At 38.9% G+C, this 22,102-nt stretch overlaps 2 protein-coding genes across 2 annotated transcripts; one reads left to right on the top strand and one right to left on the bottom strand.

Annotated features, from left to right (window-relative positions):
- Window positions 1-850: 850 nt before the first annotated feature.
- LOC103426670 (14-3-3-like protein D) lies at window positions 851-5,164 on the bottom strand. The gene is made up of 6 exons (XM_008364754.4): window positions 4,955-5,164; window positions 3,823-4,129; window positions 3,617-3,704; window positions 3,245-3,354; window positions 3,013-3,161; window positions 851-1,390 (listed from the first exon to the last, which is right to left on the bottom strand). Exons 1-6 carry the CDS (start codon window positions 5,025-5,027, stop codon window positions 1,320-1,322), a joined length of 798 nt encoding a protein of 265 aa, XP_008362976.1. The 5' UTR covers window positions 5,028-5,164; the 3' UTR covers window positions 851-1,319.
- A 4,129-nt stretch (window positions 5,165-9,293) lies between these two features.
- LOC139187887 (uncharacterized) lies at window positions 9,294-19,648 on the top strand. The gene is made up of 6 exons (XM_070804502.1): window positions 9,294-10,067; window positions 10,320-11,270; window positions 11,442-11,571; window positions 12,037-12,167; window positions 19,441-19,525; window positions 19,614-19,648. Exons 1-6 carry the CDS (start codon window positions 9,324-9,326, stop codon window positions 19,646-19,648), a joined length of 2,076 nt encoding a protein of 691 aa, XP_070660603.1. The 5' UTR covers window positions 9,294-9,323.
- Window positions 19,649-22,102: the final 2,454 nt, after the last annotated feature.

Raw genomic sequence — 22,102 nt, 5'->3', positions numbered from 1 at the left:
AAAGAGTTCGAAAACTTTGAATTTTAACGATAAGGACAAAATAAATGATAAAATGAATAGTACCAGAATTAACTTTTTATTGTAAAAATATGATTTTTCGTTAAAGTAAACAGTACCAAAAGCTTTTCATTAAAGTTCTCTATATTAAATCATGTAAATTTGCACATAAGTACAATAAATACGAACAAAACTCACAAAGAGTTGGCGTTTTGTTTTAAACAAGAATGTAGGTGGCTGGCTTGCTATGCCAATTGATTCCATTGTATTCAAATCTTGATTAATCAACAAAACCAGTGGATTAATTAACAAGAAAACAAATAGGCAACTGTTGTATGAAGCAGACAGCAATACAAGTCCAGCGTGAACGTTAAAGTCCTCCATTCGGATTTGGATTGGACTCAATCGTTCCATAAACTTTGGGAATATATGAAAAGCATGTCGATACAACAACATCGTGGACGCACGAATCCATTCTTTATCACAAACCCCACTCCAAACCAGAGCTTTTTCTACCACTAGGAGGCATAGACCTGTTCAAGCATCACAGAATCACTAGCATAAAACTCCACAGCTTACGCCATTTGAGTGCTCGACGACAAGGACAGCATTGACAGGACTAATGCAAGTATCGGTGGTATGGGGGTTCAAACACATAGGTTTAGGGTTTACTCGTTCGATGCTCAAAACTCGGTGGAGACCAACAAAACTAGTGTACGCCGCCTTCAGAGGCGACCCATGTGAGCTCTAGTTCTTCCAATACTCCCCCAATTCTTCTATGGCAAGCAAGCTTTATTGTTTCTCACTAGTCACTACAACTATAAACGAGACAACAAAGTAAGGAACAAGGAGCAAGAAGAACAGGTAGACTTTTCATATCACAGATTCAACACCGTACATAAAAGGCTATAGCAACAGTGAAACAAACTACACACGAGTACAAAATCCTCCCTCTGGGCTACGGCATTTTCACCAAAACAGAAAGTCACCCTAAGCAACTGGTTAATCCTCTACGCTCCTTCCAACATAAACGAGTAGGAAAAGCTAGTGCAAAGCAGATAGGACTACATCCGGATACAATGCGATTATAAACCACACCACATAACATCGGACTCAACTCAATGAAGGGGGAAAAAGAAGAGAATAACTACAAAATAACACGGCAAACAATGAACGCCTGAATTTGTTCAGCACCAAAGTAAATCAGACTCAGGCCCGTCCTTGGTCCATATTACACAGAGCATATCCTAAGATGCCACCTAAATCACTGCCACGTAAACAAAAGAGCAAAGTAGTCGTACATCAATATTACTCACAAACAGCTAAGAAATCTGTGAGTTTGCCTCTTCCAACTCGCCAACCTTGGCATTGCCATTCACCTTTTGGGAATCCTCTGCGGCAGAAATATGAGAGCAATATTAAGTATAAAAGATGATTCACATAACGAACTACAAAACAAACAGGATCATTGCATTTCATCTAAATGCACCCAGAGAACAATCAAACGTTAGATAACATTTTGCTCAACTCTAGATATCATTTGTAAAATGAATAAACCCAATTCTTTGAATGTAAATTATAAATGCATGATTAATTTTACTTACTAAATGAAAGATATCATAAAATAAGATTGGAGGGGGCTCTTATATAAAGTGCTTGCTGAAAACTTGTTTTGTTATGAAACCGCCTCCACTAAGTCATAATTAGAGACATAAACTTTTGATTGTCAAGAAGCAAGGCATACAACGTAAAACATCTGAGACGAAACCCACCCAACAACCAGGCAAGTTTCATAAATACAAAAGTTTTCCTACATACACGTTTCTAAACCCAACAAGATTCCTCAAAATCAACTATAAAAAAGCTAATGTGATCCTAGAATCTAAAATGAAAAAAGAAACCACTGCCTGTACTAAAATAAACTTGTTAATTTGTTTGCATAAGTCTTGCAAGAACTACATAAAGGTCGTACCCAGTGCACAAGGCTCCCGCTTTACGTAGGGTCTGGGAGAGGTGAATGTCGGCTAGCCTTACCCCCATTTATGGAGAGGCTGCTCCCAAGTCTCGAACCCGAGACCTACCGCTCATGGGCGAAGGCACTTGCCATCGCACCAAGTGCGACCTCTTTTGCAAGAACTACATATTTGACTTTATTTCTTTTCCATTACAATTTGGTTTCGTTGGGTCTGAGCAACTGGTGAGTTGCAGAAAAAAACACTCTCTGAAAGACAGCACCTGCACACTTATATTGGCCCAATGATAATCGTGACAACTTATTTGTCAGCAGAAAACATTTTTCCGTAACTAACAACCAAAAGCAGATTATCAAATTCGGTCTAAATGAATAAAAGAAACAATTCCTTTGAAGAGTATTTGAATCAAAGAATCCATAGACATCAATTCCATAAGCATAAAATGGAGATATCATCTCTGATAGAAATAATTGAAATATGATCTAGGTCTCGGATGGGCATTGAGTTTTAGAAAATTCTTCCACTACCTATTTATTTCTCTCCTTTGATGCAAAAACCCAGGAGTTCTAAAAGAAGGAAAGAAGCCAAATTATACCAGTATTCCAAGCCATCACATTTAGGACCATTCTAAGGTGATGTATCTTGAAAAATATGAGTTAATAGTAAAAAACATAGTTTCTCAACGAGCTTATGCAACCTTTCATGTCATTACTCTACAATAGTGGACAAGACTCCAGCCAATGCGAATATTTTCCCTCTAACAAGATAGTTCAAAAGTAGGCAAACACACATCACAAGCATAAGAATGGTAACAGCATGTAACTTTATAAATGCATCAACAAGAAAGCCTAGAAACACAATTATATTTAAAATCCAGTCAAATGAAGGTGTAGTATATACTGAAGCAAATCCTGAAATGGGCGGAAAGGAAAAAAAAGAGGGAGGAGGGGGGCTAATCTAATAAAAGAAACTAATCCTCTGAACTTTCATAGAGATGGGAATTATGTGCATCATTAACTCCTGAAATTATTATTGCTATTACCTCCATCTTCTGGATGGTCAGAAGTCCACAATGTGAGGTTGTCCCTTAAAAGCTGCATGATTAAGGTGCTATCTTTGTATGACTCCTCATTCGAAGAGTCAAGCTCAGCAATAGCTTCATCAAAAGCCATCTTTGCAAGGTGGCAAGCACTGAAAAACAGTATCCACATCAAAAGAAGGGAATTTTGAGATAAACATAACAGTAATCAATCTCAAAATAGCATCCTACAAACCTTTCTGGAGCATTCATGATCTCATAATAGAAGACTGAGAAATTCAGAGCCAGACCCAAACGGATGGGATGCGTGGAAGGCAACTCGGCCTCAGCAGTAGTGGTGGCAGTCTGCAAAGGCATCAATTTTAAGATAAATAAACATTTTCCAGTGCCAGTGTTAATAGAGCATGAAAACCTAAGATGCCGTTTTTTGCAGAAAAGAAATTGTGCCAACCCTGCAGTGTATAAGCAATAGGGGAAAAGAAAAAGGACCTTGGCAGATAGAACAACAGTAACAGCCATGAAACAACAATTTGAGAGCATCATCATCAGAGAGAGAGAGAGAGAGAGAGAGAGAGAGAGAGAGAGAGAGAGAGAGAGAGAGAGTAACCTCGTATGCTTTCTTTGACTGTTCAGCAGCCTCTTTTTTATCGTCACCGCTCTTGAATTCTGCAAGATACCTATAATAATCTCCTTTCCTATTACCAAATTATTTTCATGTTAACATTTATTTACCTTCATGATGCCCATTTCAAAAACAATAGAAGAACAAATAAATAAATAATATCTCTTGGGTTTTGAAAAACATAGTCTCACATCTTATAATAGAAAACAGTTGATTCACCAACTGTAGCTGAAGGAATGAGATGCTCATCGATCACTGCCATGATATCACTACAAATGGTTGAGAGCTCTGATTCAACCTTCCGTCTATACTCCTTGAGTTGCTTCACATGAATCTCATTTCCTTTTGCTTCCTCTTTCTGTTCAATTGATGATAGGATCCTCCATGATGCGCGACGAGCACCAACAACATTCTTGTACCCAACAGAGAGCAAGTTTCTCTCTTCAACCGTCAATTCAACATCAAGATTTGCGACCTTCTTCATTGCATCAACCATCTCTGTTAAAATTTAGCAAAGAAATCACAAACAACATCTTATATTAGATTTATGGTCCAGTAAAAGGACCCACACTTTTCAACAAGGCAGAACCATGTTACAGAGAGGGGAGCAATTGCTCTATTAAATCTGGAATAAGCAGATACAGGTAGGTTCAGTTTGAGTTTTGAAGCAATATGACTTGCTTAAAACAATTACTTGGTCAAAATTGAAATTAGAGTTCTAATTAAAATTTTGAACACTTAGAATGGAAATCGATGAACTATGTTAATCGGTTAGGTCAGAGAGCGACAAATAATCATGTGTCACAACCCGAGATGCACTTCTAGAAAATAAAAGGTTGAGTAAAGGTTTATCTCTAAAAATTGCATCTTTTGATTGAAACAACCAAAGATAACGATATTAAAAATTACTCACTGATTTACTCAACCTAACCCAAATTCAATACATATATTACTTAGCCTGGGTTACTGCTTTAGTTTCCATCAAAAGAAAAACAACAAACACTTTCTGTAGCAGTAAGTTTTTGTATCAAATCAAAGAAGTAAAAAAAAAAAAAAAAAAAAAAAGACGATACCAAGAAATCGAATGCACCGAAGATTTATACAGCAATAACTGAGTATTTGATTGATTCCTAGTTCCAATCATCAGCATTAAACCATAAAATTAAACGAAAGACTCCCATTTCCCTCACTTTCTCACCAACCAAACACTAAATTTGCAAAATTAAGCGATTAAAAATAAAATAAAACTCCAGATAAATAATCACACTCAGTGTGAAACAGAAATACAAAAATGTACGAAAGAAATAAGGGAGGAACCCTAACCATCGTATCGCTCTGCCTGCTCAGCGAGCTTGGCAAGGTAAGCGAAGTTCTCCCGTTCAGTAGCGAGACCCATAGCGAATCGAATCTAGGGTTTTTGGGGCTTCCGAATTTTCTTTCGATCTCACTCAAACTTCTAATTGTTTCCGCAAAGCATTTATACGGAACAAGATGGGGTCCAAGAATTACCCTTTATTATCATTTTAATTATTTTATTTTGTCCTCCCCTAAAAGAAATTATTTATTTTGTCCTTATGTGGCAAGAATTGGGACTTCGAGTCACACGGCAAATGTTTTGGACTTGTGGGTTGTGGTCTATGCAAAAGTGCCACGTCTAAAAGGGACAAAAATTGGCGTTTTCTTGGGACAAATTAGGATTTGCCAAGTAAGTTTATAGGATCCACAAGAAGATATTTTTTAGTGTAACCGGAACACGGAAAACGGACTCTGACTGCCGACTTCGCTAAACGGACTCCAACTGCCGACTTCGTTAAACGGTCTTAGCTGTTGGAAAATATTAGTATTTAGGTTTATTTTAGTATTTGGGTTTTGCTTGTTAGTTTAGGATTTAGGCCTAGCCCATCCAAGTTAGGGTTTCTTAGGTTTAGTTCTCTATAAATATTGTTTGTAATTTAGTTTGAGAATCTAGTCATTCACAATGTAGTCTCTTAGGGTTTTGTAGCCGTTTCGGCATTCTGATAGGAGCATATTTATGCGACTTAGTTGGCTTGTTCTTGTGCATTTATGTCGTGTTTCCTTAGTTATTTTAATGTTTAAAGTCATTTTTGTGTGTTTTCAGACTCTAAGTACAAAGTATGCAAGAAGATGCATTTTGGAGGCCTTTGGAGCATGTTTCGGGCTTGGAATGGAGAGCAAATGCATGGGCCAAGTGGATGGACGAATTTGAGAACTAAAGAGGCCAAGAATATGAAGAATTATGGTCCAAAAGATGAAGAAAATAGCCCAAAAATCTGTCACCCCAACTTGCATTCCTTGCCATGCAAACCACATAGAATTCCCTTTGGATTCCATGCCATGCTTGATCACTCTTGTCCCCTACATAATTTCTAATTTCATGCTTCAATTCATTTAATTATTACACTCAATTGCTTGATACCTCTTGTTCCCTTCACTCATTAGATTTTAGACAACATTTACATCCATTACATGCACCAATTGATGCTCCATCATTCACATTTGGAATCCCATGCCTTGTGTACCACATGTTGCTGCACCTTTGACCCATTTATTGACACATTTTCACCTCCCTTTCCATCTCTATGCAATGTACACAATCATTCATGCTCCCTAGCTTCAAGACCACTCCATTTTACCCTTCACACTTTGCATCATCACTTCATTTTCACCCTTGGACCATTGCACACCACACATACAAATTACCATGCATTTCATCCTTAACCTAACTTGATTTTCCAAGGTTTTTGGGGCCTATAAATACATGTTTACACCCCTTGGCAAAAGGACAATCCCCCATATTCATCATTTTATCACAGAAATTCGTCCATACACACCCTAGGAAGCAAAACACCCCAAAAACACCATTCTAGTGCCTAGAAAACATAACAGCCACTCCACCTTCTTCCACCATCTTTGCCTAGTTCTCTACCACTCCCCAACCATCAAACACTCTTCCACTCTCACCCTAAACCCTTCCACAAAATTCCCCATCCATTCTACACCATAAATCCACCCAAAAATCTGTCCACAAGCTTCATGCCGCAAGCAAGGGAAAGGAGGAATCTTGGATGCACTTGCTACCAAGTTGGAGCATTTTAGGTGTTTTCTTTCCTTTGATTTTAATGTCTAATTTTATGTATCTTTGTATTGCAAGAATGAGGAACTAAACCCCCTTAGTTGGGGGGTGATTCGAAACCATGTACATGCTTGCAATATGATTTGATTACATTCAGTTGTTATTTCATAAGTTGCGGATTCAATTCGTTCATCTACTTGATTGATAACTTATTTGTGTATGTTGATTGAGAGTGCACGCTTAGTTTTCATGCATGAATATAATGCTAGATTATGAGGGAGTTTCACCTAATAGTTACAATCTTATAATCACAAGTAGTGAAGGTCGCTTGAAAACGATCGCGTTGAATGAATTCTTGGCACTAGTTTCATGCTCATCATAGTAACGAATGCCTCGTCAACACTTATAGTTCTCATTGTGCTTCATGATTCTTGATTGTATCTTTATTGTGCTCATCACGGAAGGAACCTTTGAGGAATGCTTTGAATTGTTGTATGCGCTTTTCCATCCAATTCATTAACTTAAGGAGAACTTGAAGGTTAATTTAAGCGTATCTAATTAACTTGGGGTGTTGAGTTTCATAATTTATTGAAAGAACAACTGAAAATCATTTTGTTTGCAAGTGTGTCATGTGTGGAGAAGAACCTCCTAACTAGCCTTTTATCCATCCTTTTCATCCAAAAACGTTTTACAATCTGTTTTGTTTTAAAGTTTATGTTTTGTTTTCAATTTTCGTCCAAAACAAATCCCCCTTTATTTTGAAGTCTTAGATTAGTTAGAAAGTGTTTTGATTCAAGTTTTCATCCAACTTCGTCCAAGTTCTTGTTAGGTTCTCAAAACTGCCCAGAAAGTGGTTTTTAGGCAGTTTTGAGTCATTAGGTTGCTGTTTTGAGTTTTATGTTTGTTTAAGTATTTTAAAGTATAGTTTTGCATTCTTTGAGTCTAGTTTAGTGTTTTAAATTTTGTTTTTATGTTTTTAAGTCAGTTTTCAAGTGTTTAGCAATCCCTCCTAATCCCCGGCCTAGAACGATCCCTACTTACATACTTTACTACAATTGATAAAAAGAGGGTTTAATTTATGTGTTTAGTTATTTTACGCATCAAATTTTGGCGCCGTTGCCGGGGATTAGCAACTTTGCTAATCTCTTGGATTGTTTTCTTTCGAATTATTGTATTTTGTTTAAGTTTCTGTTTAAGTTGCTGATTCTTTTTGTTTTCTTTGTTTTTAGGTACTAGTTTATGACCCGTAGCTCACAACCTGTTCGTAAGCATATCTCCGACTTTGACGGTGATTTTGAGAGGACTTTGAGAAGGAAAAAGAAATTGCAAGAGTCTAATCCTCCTAGTCCCGAGCCTGAATTAGAAGAGCAAGAAGTTGAGGTTGAAGAGAAGGCCACGGCACAAGTGGGTGGAGAAGAGCAAGGTATAGCCATGGACAACCGTACGCTCAAGGAGCTTGCCGCCTCGGGTTTGGATAATGCCGCACCATTGTGTATCCAATATCCCATGGCTGCTCAAGGTAAAACTGAAGAGTTCGAGTTAAAGTCAAGTTTGCTCCACCACATTCCAAAGTTCCATGGGCTGTCCATGGAGGATCCGAACAAACATTTGAAGGAATTTGAAGTGGTATGCTCAAGTATGACTCCAGTTACCGTTGACGGAAGTATTTTAAAGATGAAGGCTTTTCCATTCTCTTTAATGGACAAAGCCAAGGATTGGTTATACGAGTTGGCTCCCGGTACAGTTACATCTTGGGAGAGTATGAAGAGGGCGTTTCTGGAGAAGTTTTTCCCAACTTCTCGCATCATTCTTCTCCGTAAAAAAATAAGTGGAATTCAGCAAAGCCAAGGTGAATCTTTTCCATCTTATTATGAACGATTTAAATCACTTGTTGCTTCTTGTCCACAGCATCAGATGAAGGAGGAGCTACTTCTTCAATACTTTTACGAAGGCCTTTTACCACTTGAACGACAAATGTTGGATGCTTCCGCGGGAGGAGCTCTAGTGGATAAGACACCTAGGGATGCCAAAACCCTCATTGCGAATCGAGCACTCAATGCACAACAATATGAAGGTGTTGGGCAAAGAGACACCCCACGGCCACATCATGTCAATGAGGTAAGTTCTATTTCTGAGTTACAATCCCAAATGGCTAACCTTACGTCTATGTTATCGCAGTTGGTTGAAGGCCCCAAAACGCAAGGAACTACAATCTGTGGTGTATGCTCCATTCAAGGACACTAATCTGATCAATGCCCTCAATTAATTGAGAATGGAGGATGGGAATCGGCCAATGCTGTAGGTTATGGGAATCAAAACCAACCAAGGAATGATCCTTTCTCCAATACATACAACCCGGGATGGCGTGACCACCCCAATTTCAGATGGAGAGATGCACCACAATATGGCCAACAAAGTGGATTCCGACAACCCCCGGGTTTCTTTCCAAGGCCAATGGCACCACAACCTCCTCAGGCACAATCTTCCTAAACCAACCCAGGTACGTCTATGAATGATGATAAAACATATCAGTTACTAACCACCATGGCGCAGGGAATGTAGAACCAAGCAAAGGAGGTTAATGAGCTGAAGAAGCAAATGGGCCAAATGGCCGAATTTTTGGGGCAATTCCGTGAAAATGGTAAGTTACCAAGCACTACGGTGGTCAATCCAAAGGGTGGCTTCGAATCTGCAAAGGCTATCACATTACGAAGTGGAAAAGAGGTGAGAAACAAGGAAGATGAGAAGATACAACTCAAGGAAGATGAGAACACCTACCCCACGGCAAGGGTACCATCACCCATGCCGCAGCCATCTAAGACATCCCATCCGTCCACCTCAGGTAAGAATGTTCCAAATGTTGTGATTTCGAACACTAATCTGCCCAATGTTCATTTCCCTCGCAGATTTGCACAATCGAAGAAAGAAGAAAGCGAAAAGGACATTTTGGATACCTTTCGAAAAGTCCAAGTGAACATTCCTTTACTTGATGCTATTAAGCAAGTGCCCAGGTACGCAAAGTTTTTAAAAGAATTATGCACAACTAGGAAAAGAATTCCAAACAAAGAAGTTGTGAAGGTAAGTGAAAATGTATCCGCGGTTTTGCAACGGAAGTTACCTCCAAAGTGTAAGGATCCAGGGAGCTTTACTATCCCATGTGTAATTGGAAACACTAGATTTGAAAAATGCATGTTAGATTTAGGTGCTTCTATTAATGTTATGCCATATTCCATTTATGCATCAATGAACCTTGGTGAGTTAAAACAGGATGGCGTGATAATTCAATTGGCCGATCGTTCTAACGCTTATCCCAAGGGAGTCCTTGAGGATGTTTTAGTGCAGGTCAATCATCTTATCTTTCCTGCAGATTTTTATGTCTTAGAAATGGAGGATTCAAGCCATGCTCCATCATTGCCAATCTTGCTAGGCCGACCATTCATGAAAACAGCGAGAACAAAAATAGATGTGTTTATGGGAACATTAACCATGGAGTTTGATTGAGACATTATTCGTTTTAATCTTTCTGAAACCATTAAATATCCAATGGAGGACCATTCTTGTTTCGCTATTGACATTGTTGATTCTTTGGCACAGGTACATTTGGATCGAATGAACGACGATGCACTTGAAATAGCCTTAGTGCACGGCATAGGAGCAAGAAACAAGTGTGGGGGAATCCAAGCAACCCACGGCATGGAATCTGACCATATTTCCGTGCCCCCTTGTGGTGAAGTGTTTGAAATGGTCGCGGCCCTCGAGTCATTGCCATCACATTCTGGTAAGTCTTCACTCTCAATTTTAGATTCGGTTTTGGCTAACAAGTTACTTCCATCCATTGTGCAGCCACCTACACTTGAGTTGAAGCCATTACCTAGTCACTTGAAGTATGTTTTCTTGGGAGAAGATCAAACACTACCCGTCATCATATCTAGCTCACTCACGGCCCAAGAAGAAGACAAGTTGATAAGGGTGTTAAAGGAGCACAAATCTGCCATTGGATGGACCTTGGCGGATATCAAAGGCATTAGTCCCACCACGTGCATGCATCGCATCCTTTTGGAGGAGGGAGCTAAGCCATCTCGGGAGGCTCAACGTCGCCTTAATCCACCCATGTTGGAAGTAGTAAAGAAGGAGGTTATAAAATTGCTTGACTGTGGTGTTATATACCCTATTTCTGATAGTCGTTGGGTGTCTCCCGTGCAGGTTGTTCCAAAGAAGTCCGGGATCACGGTGGTGAAGAATGAAGAACAAGAGCTTGTACCCACTCGTGTGGTGACCGGTTGGCGTGTTTGTATTGATTATAGGAAGTTAAATGCCATGACAAGGAAGGATCACTTTCCGTTGCCATTCCTGGACCAAATGTTAGAAAGGTTAGCCGGTTATAAATTTTATTGCTTTCTTGATGGATATTCCGGATATAACCAAATTGTGATAGCTCCGGAGGACCAAGAAAAGACAACGTTCACGTGCCCCTTTGGCACCTTTGCATACAGGCGCATGCCATTTGGTTTGTGCAATGCCCCTGCGACATTTCAACGATGCATGGTGAGTATCTTTTCTGATTATGTGGAGAAAATTATTGAGATATTCATGGATAATTTCAGCGTGTTTGGTAATTCATTCGATCATTGCTTGAGTAATCTGACCTTAATTTTGAAACGTTGTGTTGAAACGAATCTTGTGCTTAATTGGGAAAAATGTCACTTCATGGTTAAGCAAGGTATTGTTCTAGGACATATTATTTCTGAAGAAGGCATTGAAGTGGATAAATCTAAGGTAGACCTTGTTCGTCACTTACCCTCTCCAACTTCGGTTAGAGAGGTTCGTTCGTTTCTTAGTCACGCAGGTTTTTATAGGCGTTTCATAAAGGATTTCTCCAAGATTTCACAACCACTATGCCGATTGCTTCAAAAAGAGGTGGCTTTCGAGTTTGATGATGCATGCTCCACGGCATTCAAGCAATTAAAAGAAGCTCTTACTTCGGCTCCCATTATCACACCTCCAGATTGGAGCCTTCCATTCGAGTTGATGTGCGATGCTTCGGATTATGCGATTGGTGCTGTTTTGGGGCAACGAAAGAACAAACAACCTCATGTTATTTATTATGCCTCTAGGACATTAAATGATGCTCAATTAAATTACTCCACCACTGAAAAAGAATTACTTGCTGTGGTATTTGCATTAGATAAGTTCCGATCATACTTACTTGGTACTAAAGTTATTATTTTTACTGATCATGCAGCTCTCAAGTATTTACTCACAAAAAAAGAGGCCAAGCCTAGACTAATTCGATGGATGTTGCTTCTACAAGAGTTTGACATTGAGATTCGGGATAAGAAGGGCGTGGAGAATGTGGTGGCTGACCATCTAAGTCGAATGGTGCATGAGGAAGCATCGCCAATTTCTGAAACCTTCCCCGATGAGCAACTAATGTCTATCCAGGTAAGTGAGCCTTGGTACGCGGATTTGGTGAATTATTTGGTGACTAAACAAGTTCCTAGCACCCTAAACAAATTCCAACGTGATAAACTTAAAAAGGATGCTAGATTTTATGTTTGGGATGACCCATACTTGTGGAAATATTGTTCAGATCAGGTTATAAGAAGATGTGTGCATGAATCAGATTTTCACTCAATTTTAAGTTTTTGTCACACATATGCATGTGGAGGTCACTTTGGCACCCAAATGACAGCTTTTAAGGTTCTTGAATGTGGTTTTTATTGGCCTACTTTGTTTAAAGATGCTAGAACCTTCTGTTTAACATGTGATCGCTGCCAAAGGACAGGTAATATTAGCCAAAAAGATCAAATGCCGCAGGTACCCATCTTTGTTGTTGAAATCTTTGATGTTTGGGGTATCGATTTTATGGGTCCTTTTCCTTCATCTTTTGGTTTCACCTACATATTACTTGCCGTTGATTATGTTTCAAAGTGGGTGGAAGCGAAAGCCACTCGAACTAACGATTCTAAAGTTGTGGCAGATTTTGTGAAAACTAATATCTTTTCTAGATTTGGGATGCCTAGGGTGCTAATCAGTGATGGAGGGTCTCATTTTTGCAACCGTACCATTGGGGCATTACTCAAGAAGTATCATGTGACGCATAAGGTTTCCACACCTTACCACCCCCAAACCAATGGCCAAGCTGAGGTATCTAATCGTGAGATCAAACAGATTTTGGAGAAGACCGTTGGGCCAAATAGAAAAGATTGGAGCTTACGACTGGATGATGCACTATGGGCGTATCGAACGGCTTACAGGACCCCCATTGGTATGTCTCCTTTTCGACTTGTGTATGGCAAGCCTTGCCATCTTCCCGTGGAATTAGAACATAGAGCTCATTGGGCCATCAAGACCTTCAATTTGAATGTGGACCAAGCTGGAATTCATCGAAAGCTTCAATTGAGTGAACTTGATGAGATAAGGCATGAAGCTTATGAGAATGCTAGAATTTACAAAGAGAAGACCACGGCATTCCATGATAAGATGCTTCGAGGCAAGACTTTCGAAATTGGGCAGAAAGTGTTGTTGTTCAACTCCCGCCTTCGTCTATTCCCTGGTAAGTTACGTTCCAAATGGGTTGGCCCGTTTGTTGTTACTAATCTTTTTGTGCATGGTGCAGTCCAAATTAAGAGCTTGAGAACCGGGCAAGAATTCAAAGTGAATGGACATCGCTTGAAGCCATACTACGAGAACTTTGTGGAGCATGTTGTGGAGGAGATCCCACTGCATGTCGTGGGTTCCAAGGAGAAGTGAAGGTGTTCATCGTCCGGCTGGAAGACGTTAAAGCAAGCGCTTTAAGGGAGGCAACCCATTTATTCTGCTTGATTGTCAATTTTATTACTTGTTTAATTATTTTTGGTTATGATTTTCTATTTTGAAATATTAACAAATATGCAAGGGATTTTTGACATTAAACTTCATGAAATGAACAGGAATCTGGGAAATAAAGAAACATAACATAATACAAGAGGAAGAGCCTTCACAAAGGCTGCTTGGGAGAGGTCGTAGTAGTCGGCGGAGTCGCAATAGTTGGCGGAGTCTCAGCAGTCGGTGGGGCCACGGAAGGAGGAGGTATCGGAGGTTGATCAGTTGGAGCTTCACTACGCGGTGCCGCCCCAGAAGACGAAGGCAGATGCGGTTGGAACAAACCCACAAACCTCCGATGATCAAGTAAAATCTGACCATCAGTTTCCTGCAGCTGGTCAATTTTCCTCTTCATGTTTGTGGCATAATTGTGTGCAAGCTTGTACAATTGTTTATTTTCGTGCTTGAGTCCTCTAATCTCCTCTTTGAGACTCTGTATTTCAGCCACCAACGATTCAACATGACGGGTTCGAGCAAATAGGCGTTGGGCCATGTTGGACACAGAACCCGCACACTGCACGCTAAGAGCCAGAGACTCCTTAACCGCCAATTCATCAGACCGTCTAGCGAGCAGTCTGTTATCTTTGGGGGTGACAAGGTTCCGGGCTACCACCGCAGCGGTCATGTCATTTTTCATCACCGAATCCCCAACGGTGAGGGGACCGGTAGGGGATATGAAGGATGGGCGCCATATGTTGTCTGGTGAAGGCGGAGCTGCCTCTTCACCAAGGTTCAAGTCAAAACGACGATCGGAAGGGCCAGACATTTTCAGAGGTGGTGAAGAAAGAAGAGAGGAGGACTGATCAAGATTAAACAAGTGCAAGAAGGGAGTGTTTACAAGAGGGAGCTCAAGTGTGTTGTGGAACAAAATTAACGCCTCTATAAAAAGAAGAAATCAAAGAGGCGCTCCTCAGAGAAGCGTCATCTCGCAAATCGAAGAGTCGGGGCTCCTTTCTCAAAAGTCGGATTCTTTTCTCAAAAGAGGCGTTTCATTTCTTAAAGGCTGGGCTTGCTCAGAAACCACGAGCCGAACACCGAATTTCAAAAGATCAAATTGTCCAGACGTGTCGTCACTCGTCACATGCAACTGGCAGCTTTGCAGAAATTACGGGCAGCTTTGTCAGAAAGCGCGTAATTTGTACTATTCATCCATCCACCGGCTGCCGACAATGAGTGAGGGAATAGTTCCGGTTGTGAAGAAAAGTCCTATAAGTATCTACCTTCGCCTTCCACAGCAAGGCACACCCTCTCAGCACTTCTTCATCTCCGAGAATGTATTTCCAACACACCCTCTCAAGTCACTCTGTATTTCTCATTCCCTGGGATACCCCTGCAAACAACCCATCCAGAGCAAAAGTATTTCATATCATAAAGGTTGAAAGCAAGAGTATCTCATATCATACATTCTCCATGTTTTTTTCCTTGTCTTTGTTCTAACCTGCAGGACATGGAGAAATTGCTCTCGAGTACTCGTCTTCCACTGCTGATGTACTTCCAAAGAAGCTGCCACATCTACCTGAAGAACAGATAAGGCAAGCGAAAATGATACCAGCAGCATGTGGAGACAACGTACAGAAGAAACAAGCAGAGAAGAATGCAGCTCGTACAATCAACCCAGCACAAGGAGTCCGAGCTGAAGAACTAGAGAAGCTGCCACATCTGCTTGGAGAACAAATAAGGAATTGCAACATCGCCAAAGAGAAAAGCTTCGTCGTACAATTCCAATCCAGTTCAAGATCAAAGCTGTGGAAAGTCAACAAGATCAACTATCTCCAAAACCAGATTTGCGTTCTTAAACTCTACTCTGTCTGGTTTTTACTTTGCCATATTTGTCATGTTTATTTGTCGTTTATTATTTGCTTGTTTTTGGTGTGAGTATATGCTTGAAACATTGAGGACAATGTTTGATTTAAGTGTGGGGGGGTAACCATTGTTTTGCATGAAATTCGTAGAAATTTATCACCCATTACTTCTAGTATTGTTCTTTGTTGTTTTAAGTATTTTTTAAGCTGTTTTGGAGTGTTTCAGTGTGTTTTGACATAAAAATCCAAAAATTCATAAAAATTTGAAAAATTATTTTTGAAAATCCCAAAAAGAGTTGTTTTTGTGTGCTTATTTGTGTCTTAGGGTACCTTCCAACACAATGATGAGGATTCAGTTTGTAATTGCATGACTGTTAAAGAGAGTTATAAACATGGATGAAAGTTTGATTTACTCTTTATTTATGCGTGATTGTGGTTATAACTTATGAAATCACATGTAATCATAAAAGAAAAAAAAATTAGTTTTTTTTTGTAACATGCTTGAAGGAAAGAACTCAAACTAACGCTACAACCTTGTGAGACTTGAGCCTAAATGTTTATTTGGAGAGTTAAAATCTGTGCATTATTGTTTTCTAAAGTCGTTGCATGATCTCATTATTCTTTGCTTGGTTATTACTTAGAAGGCGTTTCATCATTTAGTTCCAAATGGTAGAACTCATGCCTATTTCATTCAAAGCATGCTATTGATTTGCATAACACATATTCAAGATGAAGTTGTGTAGTTACCACCACCAAAGCCAAACTGCCATGTATCCCATATCGTTATATGTTTAAGTTAACCCCATTGAGCCTTGATAGCCTACATTCTTTGTTAAACCACATTATCCTTACCTAGCCTAGTTTAGGACCATCCATACCCTTATTCTTGAAGCATAGTAAAACATGATTCAAATTGAATTTCTTTTGATTAATGTATGGCAGAAAACAAGTGTGGGGGAAGTGTGAGTTATTATGCTTGTTGAAAAGAAAAGAAGAGTTGAAAAAAAAAAAAAAAAAAAAGTTTTAAAGTGCTGCTTGTTGAAGAAAGGGTCCAAAACATAGAATTCGGCCCTAATTATTGCTTGAATTTTCCCTTCGTGTCTAAAAGCTGATTTCTGCAATCTAAGTGAATTCTAAGTTTCAATTTCATTACTTTACTTGCTATTGCTTTAAGAACGATTGTTATCCTTATCCTTCATTTGTTAGCCATCACCCCAAGCCCCGTTACAACCCTTAACTTCATCTTGAGTGTCATGCGTTTCAATATGTGGAGTTTGAATTTGGTATGAGCATATGGTGTCACTGGTTCTCGCATCTAAGTAGTAGCATTCCATTCATGAGATCATATCTAAACATGCTTATTAACTCCAGAAATTGCTTTCTTTGTGATACATATATGTGAGCGTTCGTTTTCATATCTACATCAATCTTCTCACATATAACTAGTATAGGGTGTGTAGTTAGAAAATCTGAGTGAAAATTGAGTGCATTCTTGTAAGGAATTGAGTGATTTCTCTAAGGCATGTTACTACATCAAAAACGTTATTTTAATCGATTAATTGTGAACAAGTAAGTGGTGACTATGATTAAGTACGTGCTTAAGTGTGAAGATGACTCAAATCTGTGGGGATAATGATTTTTAACATGTCATGTGCATTGGAAATCCCTGAGGCAAATGTTGGAAGGTTTAGGTTGTGTTTTATTTGTTTTGTTTCGTTTTATCTCTTTGTTTTGCTCGAGGACTAGCAAAAGCTAAGTGTGGGGGAATTTGATAGGAGCATATTTATGCGACTTAGTTGGCTTGTTCTTGTGCATTTATGTCGTGTTTCCTTAGTTATTTTAATGTTTAAAGTCATTTTTGTGTGTTTTCAGACTCTAAGTACAAAGTATGCAAGAAGATGCATTTTGGAGGCCTTTGGAGCATGTTTCGAGCTTGGAATGGAGAGCAAATGCATGGGCCAAGTGGATGGACGAATTTGAGAACTAAAGAGGCCAAGAATATGAAGAATTATGGTCCAAAAGATGAAGAAAATAGCCCAAAAATCTGTCACCCCAACTTGCATTCCTTGCCATGCAAACCACATAGAATTCCCTTTGGATTCCATGCCATGCTTGATCACTCTTGTCCCCTACATAATTTCTAATTTCATGCTTCAATTCATTTAATTATTACACTCAATTGCTTGATACCTCTTGTTCCCTTCACTCATTAGATTTTAGACAACATTTACATCCATTACATGCACCAATTGATGCTCCATCATTCACATTTGGAATCCCATGCCTTGTGTACCACATGTTGCTGCACCTTTGACCCATTTATTGACACATTTTCACCTCCCTTTCCATCTCTATGCAATGTACACAATCATTCATGCTCCCTAGCTTCAAGACCACTCTATTTTACCCTTCACACTTTGCATCATCACTTCATTTTCACCCTTGGACCATTGCACACCACACATACAAATTACCATGCATTTCATCCTTAACCTAACTTGATTTTCTAAGGTTTTTGGGGCCTATAAATACATGTTTACACCCCTTGGCAAAAGGACAATCCCCCATATTCATCATTTTATCACAGAAATTCGTCCATACACACCCTAGGAAGCAAAACACCCCAAAAACACCATTCTAGTGCCTAGAAAACATAACAGCCACTCCACCTTCTTCCACCATCTTTGCCTAGTTCTCTACCACTCCCCAACCATCAAACACTCTTCCACTCTCACCCTAAACCCTTCCACAAAATTCCCCATCCATTCTACACCATAAATCCACCCAAAAATCTGTCCACAAGCTTCATGCCGCAAGCAAGGGAAAGGAGGAATCTTGGATGCACTTGCTACCAAGTTGGAGCATTTTAGGTGTTTTCTTTCCTTTGATTTTAATGTCTAATTTTATGTATCTTTGTATTGCAAGAATGAGGAACTAAACCCCCTTAGTTGGGGGGTGATTCGAAACCATGTACATGCTTGCAATATGATTTGATTACATTAAGTTGTTATTTCATAAGTTGCGGATTCAATTCGTTCATCTACTTGATTGATAACTTATTTGTGTATGTTGATTGAGAGTGCACGCTTAGTTTTCATGCATGAATATAATGCTAGATTATGAGGGAGTTTCACCTAATAGTTACAATCTTATAATCACAAGTAGTGAAGGTCGCTTGAAAATGATCGCGTTGAATGAATTCTTGGCACTAGTTTCATGCTCATCATAGTAACGAATGCCTCGTCAACACTTATAGTTCTCATTGTGCTTCATGATTCTTGATTGTATCTTTATTGTGCTCATCACGGAAGGAACCTTTGAGGAATGCTTTGAATTGTTGTATGCGCTTTTCCATCCAATTCATTAACTTAAGGAGAACTTGAAGGTTAATTTAAGCGTATCTAATTAACTTGGGGTGTTGAGTTTCATAATTTATTGAAAGAACAACTGAAAATCATTTTGTTTGCAAGTGTGTCATGTGTGGAGAAGAACCTCCAAACTAGCCTTTTATCCATCCTTTTCATCCAAAAACGTTTTACAATCTGTTTTGTTTTAAAGTTTCTATTTTGTTTTCAATTTTCGTCCAAAACAAATCCCCCTTTATTTTGAAGTCTTAGATTAGTTAGAAAGTGTTTTGATTTGTGTTTCTAAGTGTTTTGATTCAAGTTTTCATCCAACTTCGTCCAAGTTCTTGTTAGGTTCTCAAAACTGCCCAGAAAGTGGTTTTTAGGCAGTTTTGAGTCATTAGGATGCTGTTTTGAGTTTTATGTTTGTTTAAGTATTTTAAAGTATAGTTTTGCATTCTTTGACTCTAGTTTAGTGTTTTAAATTTTGTTTTTATGTTTTTAAGTCAGTTTTCAAGTGTTTAGCAATCCCTCCTAATCCCCGGCCTAGAACGATCCCTACTTACATACTTTACTACAATTGATAAAAAGAGGGTTTAATTTATGTGTTTAGTTATTTTACGCATCACATTCTCGTTTGTTTAATAATATTCTTATTTTGTTAGTCTTATTTGTTGCGCACTCTGATATTCAACTTGGTATCAGAACAGGTTTGATCCTTCGGGATTTAATCTGATTCGGGTTGGTATCTGTTTGCTTGATTCCGTTGTCGTTCGTGTTCAGATTGTTAGTTGGTATTGATTGTTTGCAAGAAGAAAAAAAATTGGTCGTACGTTTTTTGTCCCGTGACTCTGCTTTTGCACCTTTGAATGCTGCAGCCTGCAGGAATATCCGCAAGTCTGTATTGCTGTAAAGGAAAAAAGAAGGAAAAACAGGGGAGTAAAAAAAAAGGAAGAAACAAGAAAAAATTGTTTGCTTGTTTGAGGCCCATGCGGGCAAAGGGAAAAAAAATTTGGTTGGATTTTTTGTTTGTTTGTTCGGAAGTTGGCATCAGCATCGACATCAGCATCGGCATCGGAATTTGGAGTTTTGCATCCACATCTACTTTGGCAAACCCATGTCGTGTACCGTCATGAGTTTGACAGGGGTGCTAGAAAATATTAGTATTTAGGTTTATTTTAGTATTTGAGTTTTGCTTGTTAGTTTAGGATTTGGGTCTAGCCCATCCGAGTTAGGGTTTCTTAGGTTTAGTTCTCTATAAATATTGCTTATAATTTAGTTTGAGAATCAAGTCATTCACAATGTAGTTTCTTAGGGTTTTGTAGCCGTTTCGGCATTCTTGTTTATTTAATAATATTCTTATTTTGTTAGTCTTGTTCGTTGCGCACTCTGATATTCAACTTTAGCTAGTCCACCCGTAAACCATGGCACTGCTAAGACCACATCTCTAGCGTCCTCTTCCTCTTTCTCGCATCCTTCATCTCCGACTGACAACTCATATCACGTCCTTGTCATCTCCGGCTCCTCAATTTGCAGAGATGGCCAACTCGATCATCAGCCACGGCAACTGCAAAACAAAAACCAAATTGCAGCTGCATAGAGCTCCGATTGTGGTGAAACCCCACGAGGAAGATCTTGCTCTGGCCACATTTGATTTACCTTCAAGCTCGCTAGGGCCAACGCCAAACATGAGGTTTTCGTCTCTATCCTCTCTCAATTTCCCGTCCGTGTTTTCTCTGCTAATTTAGGTCAAGATATGATTGTGTTTATTCGATCTTCAAGTTGGTGGTTGAATGTTTTTTGCTCGATGTTTTGGATCAAGTAATTGAACTGAGTGCGAATCAAATTTATATTAGCCCACTTTGCATGTTCAATTGGGATACTGATTTCCACCATTGTTTTGTTGAGAGAGAGAGAGAGAGAGAGCTGTAGAGGGTTTTGAGATTTGGAGGGGTGTGATTAATTCATCTGAAACTAGAATGATCCATGAGCTGGGCAATTGGAAAAAAACAACAGCCATGGCAGGCAGTCGGTGAGATGAGGAATGTGGCTGGGAATTGTTTTTTATTTTTTAAGGTGAATTTAGAAAAAGGAAATCTAATAAAAATGATTTGAGTTTTAACGAAAATGACAAAATAAAGAGTAAAATGAATAGTACTAGGATTGATTTTTTAGTGTAAAAATGTGGTTTTTCGTTAAAGTGAACAATACTATAAGCTTTTCGTTAAAGTTCCTATTAGAAAACGATTAAAGTTCCTATTAGAAAACGACAACAAATTTGGGTAAATTTTATCAACTGATACAATTTTTGACGGTGTGGTATTCAACATTATTTTGGCAATAGATTTCTTTAGTTTAAAAAAAAATTTCAATTTTCCACTTATGTATATTATCCCACTTCTTGGTCGGATATTGCGCCAAACATTTCATTAAGTCAGTCTAACTTAATCTATCCTAAGCCAATCCAACTTAGTCTCTGAAGCTAGTCTAGTCCAAAATAGTTCGATGCAACAAACGCACCCTATAGGTTCTAAATCTTTCTTACTTTCCTAAACCAAAGAAAGGGTTTAAATTAGCAAAGCCTAAAACTAAGAGCTCGTTTGAATGTGCTTTTAAAATGATTGAAATCACTTAAAATGCTTTTAGAAAAAAATGTTCTTGGGTTTCAAAAACGTTTTCAATTATTTTAAAAGTACATTCAAATGAGCTCTAAGTTTTCCCATAACAACGCATCCACCATGGGTTTTGGAAATACCATAATCTGTACCTGCTACAGTGCTACTGCTTGCATCAAAATTCAATTTTCCGTTTCCTTACAAAATATTATTAGCTACTATATTGTTAATATTACTATCTTTAAATATTTAGATTGCTAATTTGCTATGAAATATCATGATCATTAATCCATTAGATTGCTAATTTACGACACGTAATTGAAAACAGATTCATTCGACTCGTAGGAACTAGATCGTATCAAACGAATCCAAATGTGCTTATTCCACTAGTAAAAATACATAAAAACGAACCGGCTTGGACTTATTTACAAAAAACAAGTCGAGTTTGATCAACCAAAAATAAATCCGACTCGACCCTTGCCCACTCTTACAAGAAAGTGATAGGGAGAATGTGAACAATCAGCCGAAGCTCTGATTGCTTACCTTGTCTGTCACCTCTTTCAGCAGATCCCCTAGCTCGGCGACTTGGGGGACTCCTACTACATGGTTTGTATCGCGCTTGACCAAGCATGAAACTACAAGTAAGCTTCAAGTGAAATTGATACATTACCTTGTGCATCTCCACCAGTTACAGATACCACCCCTGGATGGAGGAAGAGTACTTCCAGAGAAGATGCCACATCTACCTATGA

The sequence above is a fragment of the Malus domestica genome, chromosome 09, assembly GCF_042453785.1.
Source record: "Malus domestica chromosome 09, GDT2T_hap1".
NCBI lineage: Eukaryota > Viridiplantae > Streptophyta > Magnoliopsida > Rosales > Rosaceae > Malus > Malus domestica.
The sequence above is the reverse complement of the archived record's forward strand: the minus strand, read 5'-3'. Positions and strand labels throughout refer to the sequence as shown.

What these genes read in the sequence shown, in the direction of transcription:
- LOC103426670 (XM_008364754.4), bottom strand. Translation starts at nt 5,027, where the DNA reads ATGGGTCTCGCTACTGAACGGGAGAACTTCGCTTACCTTGCCAAGCTC. An exon ending in AGTCAAAGAAAGCATACGAG is followed by an intron (nt 3,355 to 3,616) that starts GTTACTCTCTCT and finishes ATGCCTTTGCAG; the next exon opens with ACTGCCACCACTACTGCTGA. An exon ending in ATCATGAATGCTCCAGAAAG is followed by an intron (nt 3,162 to 3,244) that starts GTTTGTAGGATG and finishes ACTGTTTTTCAG; the next exon opens with TGCTTGCCACCTTGCAAAGA.
- LOC139187887 (XM_070804502.1), top strand. Translation starts at nt 9,324, where the DNA reads ATGGGCCAAATGGCCGAATTTTTGGGGCAATTCCGTGAAAATGGTAAG. An exon ending in TTGAGGATGTTTTAGTGCAG is followed by an intron (nt 10,068 to 10,319) that starts GTCAATCATCTT and finishes TCTTTGGCACAG; the next exon opens with GTACATTTGGATCGAATGAA. An exon ending in CGACATTTCAACGATGCATG is followed by an intron (nt 11,271 to 11,441) that starts GTGAGTATCTTT and finishes TTCATGGTTAAG; the next exon opens with CAAGGTATTGTTCTAGGACA.